This window comes from Bufo bufo, chromosome 5, assembly GCF_905171765.1.
Source record: "Bufo bufo chromosome 5, aBufBuf1.1, whole genome shotgun sequence".
NCBI lineage: Eukaryota > Metazoa > Chordata > Amphibia > Anura > Bufonidae > Bufo > Bufo bufo.
In genome coordinates, this window is record NC_053393.1 from 361,957,555 (window position 1) to 361,976,216 (window position 18,662).

At 44.2% G+C, this 18,662-nt stretch overlaps 1 protein-coding gene across 4 annotated transcripts in view; it reads right to left on the minus strand.

Moving 5' to 3' along the window:
• The window catches only part of LOC121001761 (dentin sialophosphoprotein-like), a 113,337-nt gene that overhangs the window by 72,764 nt on the left and 21,911 nt on the right, over nucleotides 1–18,662 (minus strand). For 2 of the 4 annotated variants that reach the window (XM_040432968.1, XM_040432969.1), the window contains exons 2-3: nucleotides 9,718–9,802; nucleotides 8,124–8,147 (exon numbers count right to left, since the gene is read on the minus strand). The exons of 1 other annotated variant lie outside the window; for it this stretch is intronic. In XM_040432968.1, the coding sequence (XP_040288902.1) occupies nucleotides 8,124–8,147; nucleotides 9,718–9,780 (87 nt within the window). In that variant the 5' untranslated portion in view covers nucleotides 9,781–9,802. The remainder of the gene's footprint in view (nucleotides 1–8,123; nucleotides 8,148–9,717; nucleotides 9,803–18,662) is intronic. One more of the 4 variants, XM_040432970.1, reaches the window with a different exon arrangement.

The window sequence follows — 18,662 nt, forward strand, 5'->3', positions numbered from 1 at the left end:
TAATATTTGGCACATTCAACCCACCTTTATCTCTTGGTAACATAAGCTTCGTCAGTGCAATACAAGGCTTTTTCCCCCGACCAAAAAAACCTGGGTTTTCTACTGAGTTAAGACCCTGGATATCAGAATGACGTAAAAGTACAGGAACCGTTTGGAGAGGATATAGCAACCTAGGGAAGCACATCATTTTCAGTACATGGCTCCTACCTGTCAAGGAGAGTGGAAGATCTCTCCACCTGTTAAGGTCATCAGCAATGCTTTTAAACAATGGAGGAAAGTTCAGACTATAGAGGGACGAAGGGGATTTCCCAATCTTAATGCCCAGGTAAGTGATGTGGGAATTACTCACTGAAACGTTCCTGCAAGAGTCTGGAAGCATTTCCTTCAGTCTTATAGATGTTAGCGGTAACCTCACCGACTTGTCTAAATTAATTTTGAAACCCGAAACTGGCTCAAAAGAATCCAGGAGCTGCAGAACCTTTTCTAGATAATCAACCGGGTCCGCCATGAATAATAATATATCATCTGCAAAAAGGGATGAATATATTTCTTTCTGGCCCACTCTTATTCCTCGAAAGACATCTCCTCCCTCTAACATTCGAGCCAGTGGCTCAAGTGCCAAGTTAAACAATAGCGGGGAGAGGGGACATCCCTGACGTGTACCCCTACATAGCGGGAGGGAGGGGGACAAGAAACCCGGGATTGCTATTCTCGCTTTAGGCTCGGTATATAAGGCTGTGACAAAGGTTCGGATTGGACCACTGAATCGCATCCTGTTTAGAATCTCCTCCAGCCAATCCCATCGCACATTATCGAATGCCTTCTCCGCATCGATCGCCATCAGGGACGGACACGGAGAAGGACACACCCTGCCCTGAACTGCATCTAATACCGCTAAGACCTTCCTGATGTTAGAAACTGCTGACCTGCCCTTCGTGAATCCCGATTGAGGAAGTGAAATTAATGTCGGCATAATGTGGGAGAGTCTATCAGCTATAATTTTTGCCCCTATCTTGAGATCTACATTGATCAGAGATATTGGGCGGTACGAAGCGGGAAGTAAGGCATCTTTCCCTGGCTTGGGGATCAGCTTAATATATGCTAGATTATCTGTTGCTGACAAGGGGTTACCCGTAAGCATCCCATTAAAAACCCCCACTAAACGGACCTTTCACATCATCTCCCAACATCTTAAAAAATTCCCCTGTGTAGCCGTCTGGGCCTGGGGCTTTATGCAGATGCAGACCCTTAATGACCTTAGTGACCTCATTTTCGGATATTGGAGCATTTAAGGATTCTAATTGACTATCAGAGAGGGATGGTAATGCCACACATTTAGATAGAAAAGAGGATAAAGGAGTCTTGGCTCCTGGATCTTTATACAAGTTCCTATAATAATCCCCCAGTATAGAGGCTTTTTTATCAGGTTTATCATGGACCACTCCTCTGGTGTCAGCTAGTTTTAAGATGTGGGATTGACGCCTCGAGTTTCTAATGAGATTGGCTAATAGTTTACCCGACTTATTGCTGCCTCTAAAAAAATCTGTTCTCTAGGCCATGCATATCACATCTCATCTTCCTCTCGTACCACAGATCATAGTCTTTCTTTGCCAATTGCCAGACCTTCTTAGATTGTTCAGAAGGAGAGGTCTGGTAAGTGGTATAGGCAGTGCGTAGAGAAAGACTGAGGGCCTGCAACTGCTGTGTTATCTTCTTCTTAAGTCCCCTCACATATGCTATAATCCTTCCTCGAAGCACAGCCTTGGCAGTGTCCCAGAATAGAGAAGTTATTTTCACTGGATATATTATCCCCTCTGAATTCCAAGTACCACCCCCTAAGAATGTCCCTGAAATTGTCATCGTTATATAGATAGGAGGGAAATCTCCAGATGATGTCCTGGCCTTTCGGTTGATGTTCTGAGAAGACTACAGAAATCAGAGCATGATCCGAAATTATCAAGTCATGTATGATTGGTTCCGCTACCCTATATTTTAGGTTGTCTGATACTAGTAGGTAATCTATCCTGGACCATGACTCATGTGGTGACGAGTAAAAGGTAAACTCTCTACCATCTGGATTCATAGATCTCCAGGTGTCTGAGAGGGCCGTATCTCGCAAAAACGGCTCTAAGACCTTGTCATGCACATGAGTTAGTTCATGGCGATTATTCGCCCTCCTTCTATCTTCTGCTGTATTAAATACAGTATTAAGATCCCCTCCCACTATTCGATTCTTAACATGATCTCTATTCAACTTAACTCCCAGATCAGCAAAAAATTGTTTGTTCTCTGTATTCGGGCCATAAATGTTATAGATTTTAAGTTCTTCTGAGTTTATGGTAAGATGCAATATACACCACCTTCCCTCATTATCAGATTCAATCCCCAGAATATTGTAGGCCAGATTTTTGTGGAAAAGGAACAAAACCCCTGCCTTATGATTTACTGCAGATGAGCCCACCACTTTTCCCACCCAAGATTTCTCCATTCTATGAAAATCATCCTCCATCAAATGTGTTTCTTGCAACATTGCAATGTCAGCCTTCAAGTGTTTTAATCGCTTTAAAATCATGTTACGCTTTTGGGGCGAGCGTAGCCCTTTAACGTTCCATGACACAATTTTCATAATGGTCACAGAGAGTAAAATATATTTCAAAGGCGACTATCGGTGGTTGACTAAACATTTCCCCATTTTGCACTCCCTTTCTCCGTTCCCCCCTTCCCTCCCCAACAATAGTAAATCTTAGTAAACATAACTTAACACAAAGCAAAGAAAAGCACAGATCAAGGTATTGCTTCCATTCTAGCTTCCCTAGACTTCACTTTTTTCCACCTGTGACACTCGTCACTTCTCAACCTTCCCTTCTCACAATATCTACTCTATGCTGAACTTCCACAATAGAGATATCACATAAAACAAGAAAATAATAAGGCATAACTGAGTTTGCATAGGAAAAGTAATTCTCTAGTTATCACCACCAGAGTCTCGATGAAAAATCTGTTGATCCCTCCAGAAAGTCCTTCTCTCAACGAACTCCGACACTTGTATTCCCCCGTTCAGTGTCTGAGGGAGGTCTGTCTGGAACTTTCCTTACAGCGTTCCGCTGGCCTTGGGTCACTGGCCCTATTTTTCCTTCCAAGGCCATTTCCGCCTCTTCCGGAGAGGTAAAACTTGTACTGGAGCCATCCAATTTAAACACCTTCAGTATGGCTGGGTATAACAGGGTGAACCGGATCCCCCCATGATGAAGTTGCGTGCACAGTGGTGAAAAGGCCTTGCGTTTTTGCGCGACTTCTATTGAATAGTCTCCAAAAAGTAAAATTTTCATTCCCCGTAGTATGACAGGTTCCTTCCGTGCTTTAAAAGCTCTGAGGAGCGACTCTTTATCAGTGTAATCCAGATACCTCATTACCACTTGCCGTGGCCGGTTGTTCTGGCGGTCTATTTCAGCTCGGGGAGGCCCCACACGATGAGCCCTTTCCACTTTACATTTTCGTGCTATGCCCAGAGCTTGCGGTAGTTCGGTGTCACAAATACTTGCTAATTCACCTGGCGGAATATTTTCTTGGAGTCCCACCAGCTGCAGGTTGTTACGCCTGGACCGATTTTCAAGGTCCTCTAGCTTATCCCATAGGCGTTTATTATCTGCTAATGCGGTTTGTAATTTCTGTAAAACTGATTCTGTGGTGTCCTCCATGACTTGGATGCGGCCTTCCGCTTCATCTAGCCGACCCTCATGTTGCTGCACTGCCTCCTGCAACTGGTGCATCACATTAGCAACCGAGGTCGCCAGTGTCTCCCGCAAATCCGGGGCAAGGTGCGTAGCCACTTCCACTGCTAACTCCTTGTAATCAATCCGGTGTATCAGCGCCTGTACCTCCACCTCACTCGCTTTTTTGCAGACAATGCCCGCATCCGGCAATTTAGCAGAAGCCTCAGTTTCAGGCGAGATAGGCGCCATTGCTGGGAGGGCCGGGACCTCTGAGCGCGCGGGAGAAGTTGTTCTGCCTCTGGTTTTCTTGCCCATACTGGTCAGGAATCGATCCATATGCTTCAACGGGTAATTGGATGTCAGTCCGTTGTCTCGTCCCCGACACACATAGGCAATATGAGCTGTTTTAATCTCTAGCACTGCGGAGCTCTCGTGCCTGACTCCTTCACATAGTGGCGCCGGAACCGGAAGTCCCCACCAATGATTTTAATACAGAGGAGGGGAGGGGGGGGGGGGTCCTAACTTTTTTAGCTGGCTCCTAGATTCCAAAGAAATTTGTCAAGCCCTGGTCTACATCCAAATATGAAAATTTCAAGAAGAAAATCGTTCAGGGAAGTGTGCGACTTCTTGTTGGTCTGTAAATATAGTAATTTAAAGAGGACCTTTCACCTGGAAAAACATTGTGAACTAAGTATCCTGACATATACAGCGGCGCCCAGGGATCTCACTGCACTTACTATTATCCCCGGGCGCCGCTCCGTTCTCCCGGTATGTCCTCCGGTATCTTCGCTCAGTAAGTTATAGTAGGCTGAGACTGCCCTTGTTCTGTGGGAGTCTCCTTCTCCTAGTCTGTAGTGCTGGCCAATCGCAGCGCACAGCTCACAGCCATTTTATTTTTTTTCTCCCAGGCTGTGAGCTGTGCGCTGCGATTGGCCAGCGCTACAGCCTAGGAGAAGGAGACGCCCACAGAACAAGGGCGCCGCTGTATATATGTCAGGATACTTAGTTCACAATGTTTTTCCAGGTGAAAGGTCCTCTTTAAATGTCAAATGGACCACTGGTTAAGACTGTGGGCCAATGTTCCCATGTATAGCCAGATTCAGTTCTGATAATTCCAAAATATTAGTCTGGACAAACATCATACAAGCACAGTTCTTCACCACTTGACAAATTCAGTCCATAGAACTCACATAAATTGATGTATCTGTAAAATTTCTACTAATCCTAGAATCCAGTATTGATTATTGCTACAATTCAACTGTCATGCCTGTCATTTAGTGACCATTTGTGCAAAAAGTTTCTAGCAAGCTAGCATTTATTACCTTGTATCTCTTATGCAAGCCACTGTATTTATCACCTATCACCCTGGTGACATCATCAACTCATAACAGTTACCTTTTTCTAAGATCAACTCAAGGATATGCAGCATCTCTAATGATCCTCCACACCCAGACTTAATGTGGCATCACTGGTATGCTGAGGTTATTAGTTAGCATTGCAGGATGTATATTCATGTATACTGATATGCTGTACTGCATGTGACTTGTATGTCATGCACATGTTTGCATAGCTGATCAACATAGTAAGCACATTCTCCTTTTTGTTCCTCATTTTCATGGAAGTTACTCCAGAGTCATATATCCCACTCACACAAGGACAGGAGAAAGAATCAACATCAGAAACAACAACTATGAGCGTTGAATTACAGGGAGAATCACCAAGTGTAAGGATACATTCACATGACAGTGAAAAAACATCCGTACAAATATGGCAAAACTGTCCATTTTTAATAGACTTTTTTTCACGGATGCCTTTCTGAGAAATGGTTGTTAAAAACAGTCCCCTTCAAGTGCATGGGGCCTGTCAGTCACTGAAAATGGCCGAAATAGAACATATTCTATTTTTTTACATCCATCATTCACTGGCCATTTGGCAGGAGTGCTGCCAAAACCTTTGTGTATATCATAAAAAAAAAAAAAATGAAATGCCATATGAATAACCCCGTAGACTACCATGGTTCTTAAAACATTGCTGTCACATGTCCATTTTTCACTGTTGTGTGAATGTAGCCTAATTGGTTAAAATAATCACAAGTGAGTATGTGAAATGGTACATATTTATCGCTTAGGCAAGTCATGTAAAGTAGTGTTCCCCAACGACCGAGTCGAGGCGAGATGGCGCACGTGCACGGCGCAGCACACACCATGCTCTCATCTGCAGCGGCACAACAGGAAGGAGGGAGAGTGTTCCTTCCCACTGTGATGCCAGCCAGAAACTGACACCAATAATAAGGCTGATGTCCGGAACGGAGGTTGGACTGTAAGGATTTCAGCCACTGCCCCACCAATGAAAATAAAAATGAGGGACCACGGGGAGTGTCATGGAGGAAGGAAGGAAGGAGAAGAACCTGGGATCTCATTTTCTCTTCCTTCCATGTGCGCGGCTGTAGAGTGTCACAGAGTAGTCAGACATCCAGTCCAGTTACCACCAGTCCCTTCTCTAAATTACACCTGCCGTCAGTCGGTTTTCTGCAGCCAACTCAGGGACAGTTACTATGCCAAGCACCCCTGAGCTGAGAAGAGGTTGAACAGCCTGGACTTCAGACTGATACATATTGCCGCAAACCAGCAGAATATTTTTGCTGTTGCTGATGTATTTAGCCAACAGAACAGTAGCCAAGCTGGACACACTTGCATCCGGTTCTCTCATGAGAGCAGGACCGCACTCGGAAAATACACTCAATGACAAAAAATAAACACACCAATAAGATTATTGGGGAAAATTGAAAGGAAGCTTTAGTACCATGTTGGTCTGCTTCTAGCCTGGATACAAGATGAGATATGGTTAGGCATGGAAGCACACAGGTTTTGTATGGTATCCTGCAGCACATTTGCCCACAGATATTGCAACTTGGCCTGTAGATCCTGCACAATTGTAGGCTGCCAAAGCTGGCATGCCAGCTGGTCCCATAAATGCTCAATTTGCCATAAATCTGGCGACCAGACAGGCCAAGGAAGTGTTGCAACCAGGTGGAGATATTCCTGGGAAACCCTTGTGTGTGTGGGTGAGCATTACCCTGCTGAAATGTTCCTTGTATCACTAACAGTGGTGACCGACTGCCATATGCTATGGCTCTACAGATCGTCACAACAGTTGGGGCAGTGTGTTTCTCCATAGCAAAGGCAGGACTGAAGAGCTTACCTCAAGGGCTCCATACTTGAACCTAACCATCTCCAGATACCAAAAGGAAACTGGATTTGTCGTTAAAGACTATATGGTTTTAGTTTACAGCAGTCTAGGTTTCTCATGGCAGGACATAAAATTTGGTGTCTTGGCACCAATTACCTTCTGCTAAGCTCCTAGAAATGGTCCAAGCAGAGACAAGTGTAATGAACGTGTCACCTGTGTCTGGAGGATGAACCACAAAACTGTGGGAGCTGCTTGTGCTTGTAGGCAGATTACACAACTCTCCAAAAGTGGTCTGTCTGGTCTGCCCAGAGCCTGTTCATGTGTGTATGCCCTCGCATAGCCAAGATGTAGGTCAGAATTGCCTTGATGGCGGGCAAATCATCAAAACAACCACTCGTAGAGACATGTCTACCAGTCAACAATCTCTCACCAACAGGTAGACTACCCAAAAGTAGCCTCTGAGAGCTTTTTATAGGACAGTGGGGGAAGCACTTTTATACCCTCTCGTGGTAAGATGCAGTGTCTAACCAGACCTGCAATCATTTACATTTGTTTGAGACTGCATGCCAGGTTTTGCAGCAAACTGACAGTTCTATCTGGGAGCGCTATTTTCATTGTCAGCATAAATGACTTTTCATTCACTGACCGCAAACAAATATCAAACATAGTAATGAATTGAAACCCAAAGAGAACTCCTTTAAATTCCTCTATATTTTTAATACTCATATGTCTGAATTCCCGCAGATTAAGCCTTTGACTAGAAATATGTGTCATTTTTGTTTGGTTTGTGGCTGTGGAGTTTGTGATTCTTCTAGCCCCTGACTGCATTTCGGCTTACAAGTACTGTAAGTCTTCTACACTGTAATCAGTACTCCCATATTAATGTATGTCCTGATAACAGTGGGAGGGTTGCAGTGACCGACAGACACCCTCTCCCAGCAAGAAAAGTATTCTCTTGGTCATCGAAAGTGGGGAGGGAGTTGTTGCCCCTTTAATACTGTAGCAACATATTTTATGCTCCCATTTAGTAGCTGGACAAGGAATCTTGTTGTGCAGCTCAGCGTCTGGAGGACTAGCTCATACGTGAATTACAGATAACTGCTTTCAATGAACACCATAAAGCATCAGCAAATGTGCTGGTTATAAGTAATGGGTTGACACAACTGTACAACCTCCTCTTATGCCTAAATGTAGTTCTGTCCTTATGGCAGATTTACTCACGTGACATTCATAGCGCCCCCTTCCCTAAAATACAAAGAGAAGAATAAACAGACAGAATAAACATAAGTACATTATTCTATGAATGCACTGAAAGAGCAAAACACAAATGCCAGTGAGGTTTTCTTTTCTCTTTCATCCCTTTATAATTCCCACTCAACAAAAGTTCCCCTCGACAGTCTTCAACCATAGGAGACAGCCAGGAGCGATAGCCTTAGGGTGGGTTCACATCACGTTTTATGCCTTCATTTGACGTATACGTTACAAAAAAAATAATAATAATATCCATACTAATAAAAGCCCTGTGTGAGTGCTCAGGGCTGGTGTCCATGTCCCGATTATTGAAGTGCGCATGCGCGGCGCACGGCCAATCAACACACGGCGCAACACACACAGCCCGCACTGCCCACACTAAAAGACAAGGAAAATGGCAAAAGGCAGGAACAGAGCTACACAGTGGCGTACTAAGGGGGGCGCGGGGAGCTGATGTCCTGTCACTCACCGCTCAGCCTTCAAGCCTCCCCTCCTTCAAGCCTGCGTCGCTCTGAATGGCTAAGCAGGAAGACTTCTCCCCGCTCCACCATTCAGCCTGCAGGCACGGATCGCGCTGCCAGCAAGTGTGTGGGCAGGGCCTGCAGCCATTAAATCTGCATAAGCTCCGCCCCCATACAGTGCTGCATAGTGGTCCGTGGCATTAATACTGTGAAGGGGCACTATGGAGATTTCTACTATGGAGGGGGCACAGAGGGCATTACTAGCACAGTGGGTATTACTACTATTAAGGGGGCACAAAGAGGGCATTACAACTCTGAAAGGGGCACAGAGAGGGCATAACTACTTTGAGGGGGAACACATCTGTACAAAACTACTGTGAGGGGGTACAATTTTTTTAAAGTAGGGGGGTGCCAGAGAAAGGACCCCTAGGCACACCACTGGCGCTACAGCCCGACGAAAATAACCTGACAAGTATTCATAAAGGGAGAGTGCAAACAAGACAGTAAAACACGTTAATATACCAACTGATGTCAGTATGCTTTGTAATAAAAGCCCTGTGTGCGTGCCAATAATAGAACTGCGCATGCGCTGCGCGCTTACCAATCAACACACGACGTTCCACTTGCAATCGTGCTGCCCACACCAGTGCCACCAGCCAGTGCCAGCATTCTCAGCTATAGCAACACTCAGTGCCAGCAGTCTCAGCCACAGGTCAGTTCCCTGGTCATTTAATATAGAGTGTTCCTACTAATGTTTATGTTCTAGCACCCGTTATTGTAACGGGCTTAATGTCTAGTGTAATATATATATATATATATATATATATATATATATATATAGCTACACAGCATGTTCTTGTATCTTGAACAGTCCGGTATGGCATCAGTCTGAGGCATCCGTTTAACATGTACGTTTTTTGTATACGTTAAAAGGGTGGGAAAAACGTCATGTGAACCCAACCTTAGTGACAGTTCAATTGTACTGATGCAAAAATGTCTTAAAAGTTTATTCTCTAAGATGGCTGAAATGTATTTACAGTGCACAGATGTAAGCTAAATATTAATTTTATTGGGTCTGCTAATTAACAAGCAAGCGTACTTACATAGAAAGCAGTTATGTAACGATCAGCACTTAATGCTCCTCTGCGCTTTCGTGGTCGATACATTGTCCTTTTGAGGAAGCAGTATCTAAAAACAGAAAATTACGATTACTTACCGGTAATTTGATTTTCCAGAGCCCATGACAGCCCCACAAGAGAGAGAGAGGATCCACCCCCAGAGACAGGAAACCTGCGGACACTCTCCTCCCAATTCAGTGTGATATCCAAGCATCGGAGGAAGGCCGCCATATATGTTAGAGAAACATTTACACACATACATATACAGTCGTGGCAAAAAGTTTTGAGAATTACATAAATATTGGAAATTGGAAAAGTTGCTGCTTAAGTTTTTATAATAGCAATTTGCATATACTCCAGAATGTTATGAAGAGTGATCAGATGAATTGCATAGTCCTTCTTTGCCATGAGAATTAACTTAATCCCAAAAAAAACTTTCCACTGCATTTCATTGCTGTCATTAAAGGACCTGCTGAGATCATTTCAGTAATCGTCTTGTTAACTCAGTGAGAATGTTGATGAGCACAAGGCTGGAGATCATTAGGTCAGGCTGATTTGGTTAAAATGGCAGACTTGACATGTTAAAAGGAGGGTGATGCTTGAAATCATTGTTCTTCCATTGTTAACCATGGTGACCTGCAAAGAAACGCGTGCAACCATCATTGCGTTGCATAAAAATGGCTTCACAGGCAAGGATATTGTGGCTACTAAGATTGCACCTCAATCAACAATTTATAGGATCATCAAGAACTTCAAGGAAAGAGGTTCAATTCTTGTTAAGAAGGCTTCAGGGCATCCAAGAAAGTCCAGCAAGCACCAGGATCGTCTCCTAAAGAGGATTCAGCTGCGGGATCGGAGTGCCACCAGTGCAGAGCTTGCTCAGGAATGGCAGCAGGCAGGTGTGAGCGCATCTGAATGCACAGTGAGGCGAAGACTTTTGGAAGATGGCCTGGTGTCAAGAAGGGAAGCAAAGAAGCCACTTCTCTCTAAAAAAAAACATCAGGGACAGATTGATCTTCTGCAGAAAGTTTGGTGAATGGACTGCTGAGGACTGGGGCAAAGTCATATTCTCCGATGAAGCCTCTTTCCGATTGTTTAGGGCATCAGGAAAAAGGCTTGTCCAGAGAAAAAAAAGATGAGCGCTACCATCAGTCCTGTGTCATGCCAACAGTAAAGCATCCTGAGACCATTCATGTGTGGGGTTGCTTCTCATCCAAGGGAGTGGGCTCACTCACAATTTTGCCCAAAAACACAGCGATGAATAAAGAATGGTACCAAAACACCCTCCAACAGCAACTTCTTCCAACAATCCAACAACAGTTTGGTGAAGAACAATGCATTTTCCAGCACGATGGAGCACCGTGCCATAAGGCAAAAGTGATAACTTAGTGGCTCGGGGACCAAAACACTGACATTTTAGGTCCATGGCCTGGAAACTCCCCAGATCTTAATCCCATTGAGAACTTGTGGTCAATCCTCAAGAGGCGGGTGGACAAACAAAAACCCACAAATTCTGACAAACTCCAAGAAGTGATTATGAAAGAATGGGTTGCTATCAGTCAGGAATTGGCCCAGAAATGGATTGAGAGCATGCCCAGTCGAATTGCAGAGGTCCTGAAAAAGAAGGGCCAACACTGCAAATACTGACTCTTTGCATAAATGTCATGTAATTGTCGATAAAAGCCTTTGAAACGTATGAAGTGCGTGTAATTATATTTCACTACATCACAGAAACAACTGGAACAAAGATCTAAAAGCAGTTTAGCAGTAAACTTTGTGAAAACTAATATTTGTCATTCTCAAAACTTTTGGCCACGACTGTACATACAAATACTCATTATATAATATATATATATATATATATATATATATACACACACATACATATATATATATATATATATATATATATATATACATATATACATATATACATATATACACACACACACACACACACACACACATAATTTTTTTTTTTTGCTGCTACACCCAAGTGAATATAGGAACACCAAATCCGGGAGGGAATATAAGGGTGCTGTCACAGGCTCTGGAAAATCAAATTACCGGTAAGTAATCATAATTTTTCCCTTCACCCATGACAGCACCACGGGAGACTTAACAGAGGAACAAATCAAGGTGGGCGAGTAGAAAGAAGTACCTTTTCACCAAAGGAAGACCCCGAAAGGAGAATTTAAGTCCAAACGGTAGTGCCTATAAAAGGTTGAAGGAGAAGACCAGGTGGCAGCTTTGCAAATATCCTTGATGGGGACCGAGGATCTATCTGCCCAAGAGGTAGCCACTGCCCTGATAGAATGTGCTCTGAGACCCATCAGTGGAGATAAACCCGAAGACAGGCAAGATAAAGAGATAGCCGAAACAATCCACCTGGCAATGGAGCTTCTTGAAGCTGCGCCTCCCTTATTCACTCCTTGGAATAGAATAAAGAGTGAAGATTTGCACCATTCTTTTGTATGGGAAATATAGTAAAGCCCTTCTGACATCAAAGCAGTGAAGGGATTTCTCTTCCTCAGAACCAGGATTTTTAAAAAGGGTAGGAAGAGTAATCTTTTGTGATCTGTGAAATTTAGAAGCGACTTTCCGTAGAAAAGCCGGGTCAGGACGAATCACAACCTTGTCCTAAAAAATTGTGGAATACGGAGGGGGGGGGGGGTTTAATGGAGATAGCCTGGATTTCATTTATTCTGCGGGTAGATGTTAATGCAACCAGGATACATAGTTTCAGGGTGAGACATTTTATGGAAATGGAATCTATATCTATAGGTTCAAATGGGGGACAAGATAAGGCTTTTAAGACTACATCCAAATCCCAAGGAGGAGGCCTGACTGATGACACCAAAGAAGATCTGTCAACCGCTTTAAGAAACCTAGATACCCATGGACATGCTGCAATCTTCTGATTGAATAGAGCTGACAGGGCCGCGACATGTACTTTTAGGGTACTACCTGCTAGACCCAGGTCTAACCCTTTTTCGAGGAATTCTAATACCAAGTTTATGGGAGCAGAGGTGGAATATCATTAATTGAATTTGTGAAAAGGTTAAAAATGTCTGCCATACCCTAGTATAAATGGCGATAGTAACCTGCTTCCTACTTTTAATAAAGGGTCGAAATTAGGGCCTCAGAAAAAAAAAAACCTTTTCCTTAGCATGTACCTCTCAAGTTCCAAGCAGAGGTTCTTTATGTGAGGATGTAATACTGGTCCCTGGCTCAACAGGCCCCAAATCTCTGGAAGCACCCATGGGTCCGAGACCGTCAGGATCCGGAGCCACGTGAACCAAGATCTTCTCGGGCCAAAAGGGGGCAATGAGGATCACTCTTGCCCTCTCTTCCCGGATTTTCCGCAACACAAGGGGAATTAAAGGAAAGGGAGGGAAGGCGTAGGCAGGTGAAAATCCCACTTCTGAATCAAGGCATCTATCCCACAAGGGGATCTGGTTTGATCTAGAGAAAACATTTTTTGGACTTTGTTCTGGTGAGTTGCGAATAAATCTATGTCTGGATGTCCCCAGAGGTCCGTTATCTTTTTGAAAACTGATTGGTCGAGAGACCACTCGGTTTGAGACAGGATCTGACGACTTAGAAAATCCGCCCGTTTGTTTTCGATGCCCTTGATATGGACTGCCGAGATTGAAGTACATACTGTTTCTGCTAGATTAAGGATTTTGTAGGCTTCTTGCATTAAAGTGCTGCACTTTGTGTTACCCTGTTTGTTCAAGTATGAAACTACCGTCTTGTTGTCCGTTAGAATTGTTAAATCTCTTCCCCTTATCCTGGGAAGGACAGAGTTCATTGCTAGCCACACGGCCATCAGCTTTTTCAGGTTGGAGGACCCTTTTTCTTGGACACTTCCCCAAAGGCCCTTAAAGGGAGACTTCCTGAATATGGGCTCCCCATCCCCATGGGCTTGCGTCCGTGGTCAGACAAATTAGTTCTTCCATTTTCCATGGAACGCCCTCGATTAGATTTCTTTTTTCCAGCCACCATGTCAAGTTCTGGAGGGTGTGGGTTGATATTTTTTATCTTTACCTCTAGAGAGTTGCTCTCTTTCCATTGGGACAAGATCTCCCATTGTAGTCCCCTTGAATGGAGCTGTGCCCATCGTACTTCTGGAATACAAGATGTAAGAGTCCCCAGGATAGACATCCCCTTCCTTATTGAAATTACAGGGTTTATGATCAGGCCCCTGATTCTTTATTGGATGAGACTCACTTTTTCCTTTGGCAAAAAACATCTCGAGGGACGAATCCAGAATTAATCCCAGATAGGATTGCTTCTTTGTGGGACGTGGTTTTGGTTTTTCCTGATTTACTATCCATCCTAAAGTGTTTAGGATATTTACTACCTCTGCCACCGCAGCTCTGCAAGCATTTTCTGTGTTTCCAACAATTAAAAAAATAGTCTAGGTAGGGAATGAAAAGAATATCCCTTTCCCTTAGATGGGCTGGCATTTCTGCAATTATTTTTGTGAATACTCTTGAAGCCATAGATAGGCCAAAAGGGAGGGCCTGAAACTGAAAATGTTCTAACTGACCCCCTACACTGACAGCGACTCTTAGGAACTTCTGATGGTCTGCAAAAATTGGGACGTGGTAATACGCATCCTTGAGGTCCAGTACTGCCATGAAGCATTGAGGCGAAAGAAGGTTTATGGCTGATCTGATAGTTTCCATTTTGAATTTCTTGAACTGGAGGAACCGATTTAACTTCTTTAGGTTTATAAAATTGTTTTTAAAGACACGTCTGGTTTTTCTACTAGAAATAGGGGGGAATAAAACCCTTCGCCTTTCTGTTGCTCTATTGCCAGGATTAAAACTGATTTTTCTATTAGATTTTTTACTTCTTTTTCCATGGCAGATTTGCCTAGACTTGAAGTTTTGTAATAAAAAATCTTGCTGGGGGGGGACCAGACAGAATTCTAATTTTAACCCGCTGCGGATTGAGTCTAGAATCCAAGAACTTGAGGAAATTTGGGTCGATTCTATAAAAAAAAATTAAAAAAAATTGTAGTCTGCCCCCCACTGGATATCTGGAGTCATTGTTGGTTTTGTTTATTTTTCTCCCCAAAGGACTTGTTGAAGAAGTAGTTTCTACCCTTCCTCTGGTTCCTAAATTTGTAATCTCAGGCTTTTCTCTAGATTCCCTCTAAAGGTACGAAAGGACCGGTTAAAGAGGACCTTTCATCAGAATCAAGTATGTAAACTGAATATACATACATGGAGAGCGGCGCCCAGGGACCCCCCTGCACTTACTATTATCCCCGGGCGCCGCTCCGTTCTCCGGTGATAGCCTCCGGTAGAGTCATAGTTAGGCTCCACCCATTTGAGCCTGCCGGCGTCTCTTTCTCCTATGCTGTAGCGCTGGCCAATCGCAGCGCTCAGCTCATAGCATGGCTAAGAGCTGAGCGCCGCGATTGGCCAGCGCTACAGCATAGGAGAAGGAGACGCCGGCAGGCTCAAATGGGTGGAGCCTAACTATGACTTTACCGGAGGCTATCACCGGAGAACGGAGCGGCGCCCGGGGATAATAGTAAGTGCAGGGGGGTCCCTGGGCGCCGCTCTCCATGTATGTATATTCAGTTTACATACTTGATTCTGATGAAAGGTCCTCTTTAAATCTATTTCCAGAAAAAGAAAAATTTTGGAACCCCGGAAACTCTATTTTTATCGGTCGCCTTATCTAATAGATCGTCCAAAGTGGGACCAAACAGGTGTTCTCCTTCGCATGGAACACCACAAAGTTTATTTTTAGACAGGAGATTGCCACCCCAATTTTTTAGCCATAGTGCTCTACGTGCAGAGTTTAATAATGCAGCAGATTTGACCGCCAATCTGACGGAATCACCGGAAGCATCAGCTAGGAAGTCCGCTGCTTTCTTAATTGTTGGAAGGAAAGCAATAATCTCTTCCCTGGGAAATCTATATGCCTCCTATGCTCCTTTTAAAAAGGTATCAGCCTTTTTATCTAAGGAGTCTTTTAATATCCCCATATCGTGGAATGGAAGTGCCGTTTTCCCAGAGACTTTAGCGATAGCTACATCTATTTTTAGGGCTTTATCCCATGTAGCGGAGTCTTCCTCTTTGAATGGATATTTACGCTTTAAATTCTTTGAAATAAACAAACAAACACTCTCCTATTAGGCTTTTTCCATTCCCCTTTGATTAAGGCTGAAACATTTCTGTGGACTGGAAATGTGTTAGTGTTTGGATTCTAGGGCCCTCAAACATGATGTCCTGAATAGATCGGGCTCTCTCGTCTCCTCAATGCCCATGGTTGAGCAAATCGCTTTCAGGAGTTTCTCTGTGTCCTCTAAGGGAAAACAGGGTCTTCCACTAATCTCGCCATCTTCAGAGAATTCTGAAGAATTTTCATATTGTTCAGAGAGTGTATCTCTTCCTCCTCAGGGTCAGAAGATATAGGCTTTAGGGTCTTTCTCCCCCAGTCCCTTCCTAGATGATAGTGTAGAGTTGACTTCGGATCTAACCAGGGTCTGTAGACATTTATAAAAGGAAGGAGACTCTTCCGCTACTGTTCTATCTATGCAAGATTGACACATCTATTCCCAATCTGAGGACAACACGGATTTACATATGGCACATTCTTTGTTCTTTTTAGAAAACACTTCGGCGCCCCTGCCTCCAGCGCATCAAGTGATGCCACCAGGCACCTCTCGCTCCAGCACACTATCACCCCCTCCGGAGTTTAGCTGTGCCTCTGCTGTCACCGTGCGCACCAGCTGATGCCGCCTTACTTACCCTGGAATCGCAGGTATGAACAGAGCACCCCCAGAGAAAAGGACCTGAAAGGAAAAAACTGCAGGCTTCCCCAGAGACCGGAAACCACACCGAATTGGGAGGAGTGTGTCCACCCTTTTATTTTCTGCAGGTTTCCTGTCTCTGGGGGCGGATCCTCTCTCTCTCTCGTGGTGCAGTCATGGGTGAAGGGAAAAAAAAATATTAATATATCTTTGTTTGAAGGTGCCTCTTACCATTTTTAGGGATTTTCCGATTTTATTATGGCTTAGGAATTTTATGTCATAAATGCCTGATCAGTGGGTGACAACCACCAATATCAACAACAGCTGGAGGGACCTGAAGAGTTACTGTCTATTGAAGTCTATGGGACATGCACAGCCTGCCTATGTATGTTTGGAGGGTGACTATGGATGTGTACCCAACTGTATGTCAGGACTAGACAGCTCCATCCTTCACCGCTCAAATTTATACACTATAAATTTTAAAAACTATGTGGGAAACACCAGTAAAAAGGAGGATCCAGCAATAATTTAGAAAGGACACTAATGGGGACATTTACCAAGACCGGCGTTTTAGATGCTGGGCTTAGCCCATGTCCGCTGGCTTGATGCACCTAAGGCTACTTTCACACTTGTGTTAATTCCGGTTTGGAGATCCGTTTTGTTTTGCTCATCAGGATGCATCCTTTCTGTTAGGATGTGGTTGTGTGAAATCAAAACGGAAAAAAATGGGTCAATGGGTGACTGATTCAGTTTTTTAGGATCCTAAAAAAAAAATATTTAATCTGTCACCATTGACTTGCATTGTTTTTAGTGACATATCAAGTTTGTTCTATGACCGGACACTAAACTGCAGCTTCACCATTTTTGTGTCCGGTCACAAAATGGAATGCTGCCGGAACAGACATCCTGAACGGATCTCTTTCTATTCAGAATGCATGAGGACTAGACGGAAAAGTTTTTTTTTTCCGGTTTTGAGATCCACAACAAAGTGTGAAACAGGCCTAAGTTATGTAGAGGCGCTGCCGCTACATAAGTTAGTCGCAGGCTGTGCGTCCTGCTTAAAGCTACACCAGCTCCCTTTCTGGCGTAGCTTTAAGTCATTTTCTATGCCAAAAAAAAGGCATAGAAAATGAAAAATGAGAAGGGCTGGTCAACCTATGCCTTTCCAAGCCACATTCCCTTTTTCCATCACCTCGGAAAAGTCACTGTTTCGGCCGCAAATCCCCGTTGTGACCGAATCTGCAACAAAAGCAAGTTAAAAAGGCATACTTCACATCATAAATGACCCCCTAAATACACTGCTCAAAAAAATAAAAGGGAACGCTTAAACAACACAATGTAACTCCAAGTCAATCACACTTCTGTGAAATCAAACTGTCCACTTAGGAAGCAACACTGAGTGACAATCAATCAATTTCACATGCTGTTGTGCAAATGGGATAGACAACAGGTGGAAATTATAGGCAATTAGCAAGACACCACCAATAAAGGAGTGGTTCTGCAGGTGGTGACCACAGACCACTTCTCAGTTCCTATGCTTCCTGGCTGATGTTTTGGTCACTTTTGAATGCTGGCGGTGCTTTCACTCTAGTGGTAGCATGAGACGGAGTCTACAACCCACACAAGTGGCTCAGGTAGTGCAGCTTATCCAGGATGGCACATCAATGCGAGCTGTGGCAAGAAGGTTTGCTGTGTCTGTCAGTGTAGTGTCCAGAGCATGGAGGCGCTACCAGGAGACAGGCCAGTACATCAGGAGACGTGGAGGAGGCCGTAGGAGGGCAACAACCCAGCAGCAGGACCGCTACCTCCGCCTTTGTGCAAGGAGGAACAGGAGGAACACTGCCAGAGCCCTGCAAAATGACCTCCAGCAGGCCACAAATGTGCATGTGTCTGCTCAAACGGTCAGAAACAGACTCCATGAGGGTGATATGAGGGCCCGACGTCCACAGGTAGGGGTTGTGCTTACAGCCCAACACTGTGCAGGACGTTTGGCATTTGCCAGAGAACACCAAGATTGGCAAATTCGCCACTAGCGCCCTGTGCTCTTCACAGATGAAAGCAGGTTCACACTGAGCACATGTGACAGACGTGACAGAGTCTGGAGACGCCGTGGAGAACGTTCTTGTGACAAACTGCCATTTGCCACTGGGCA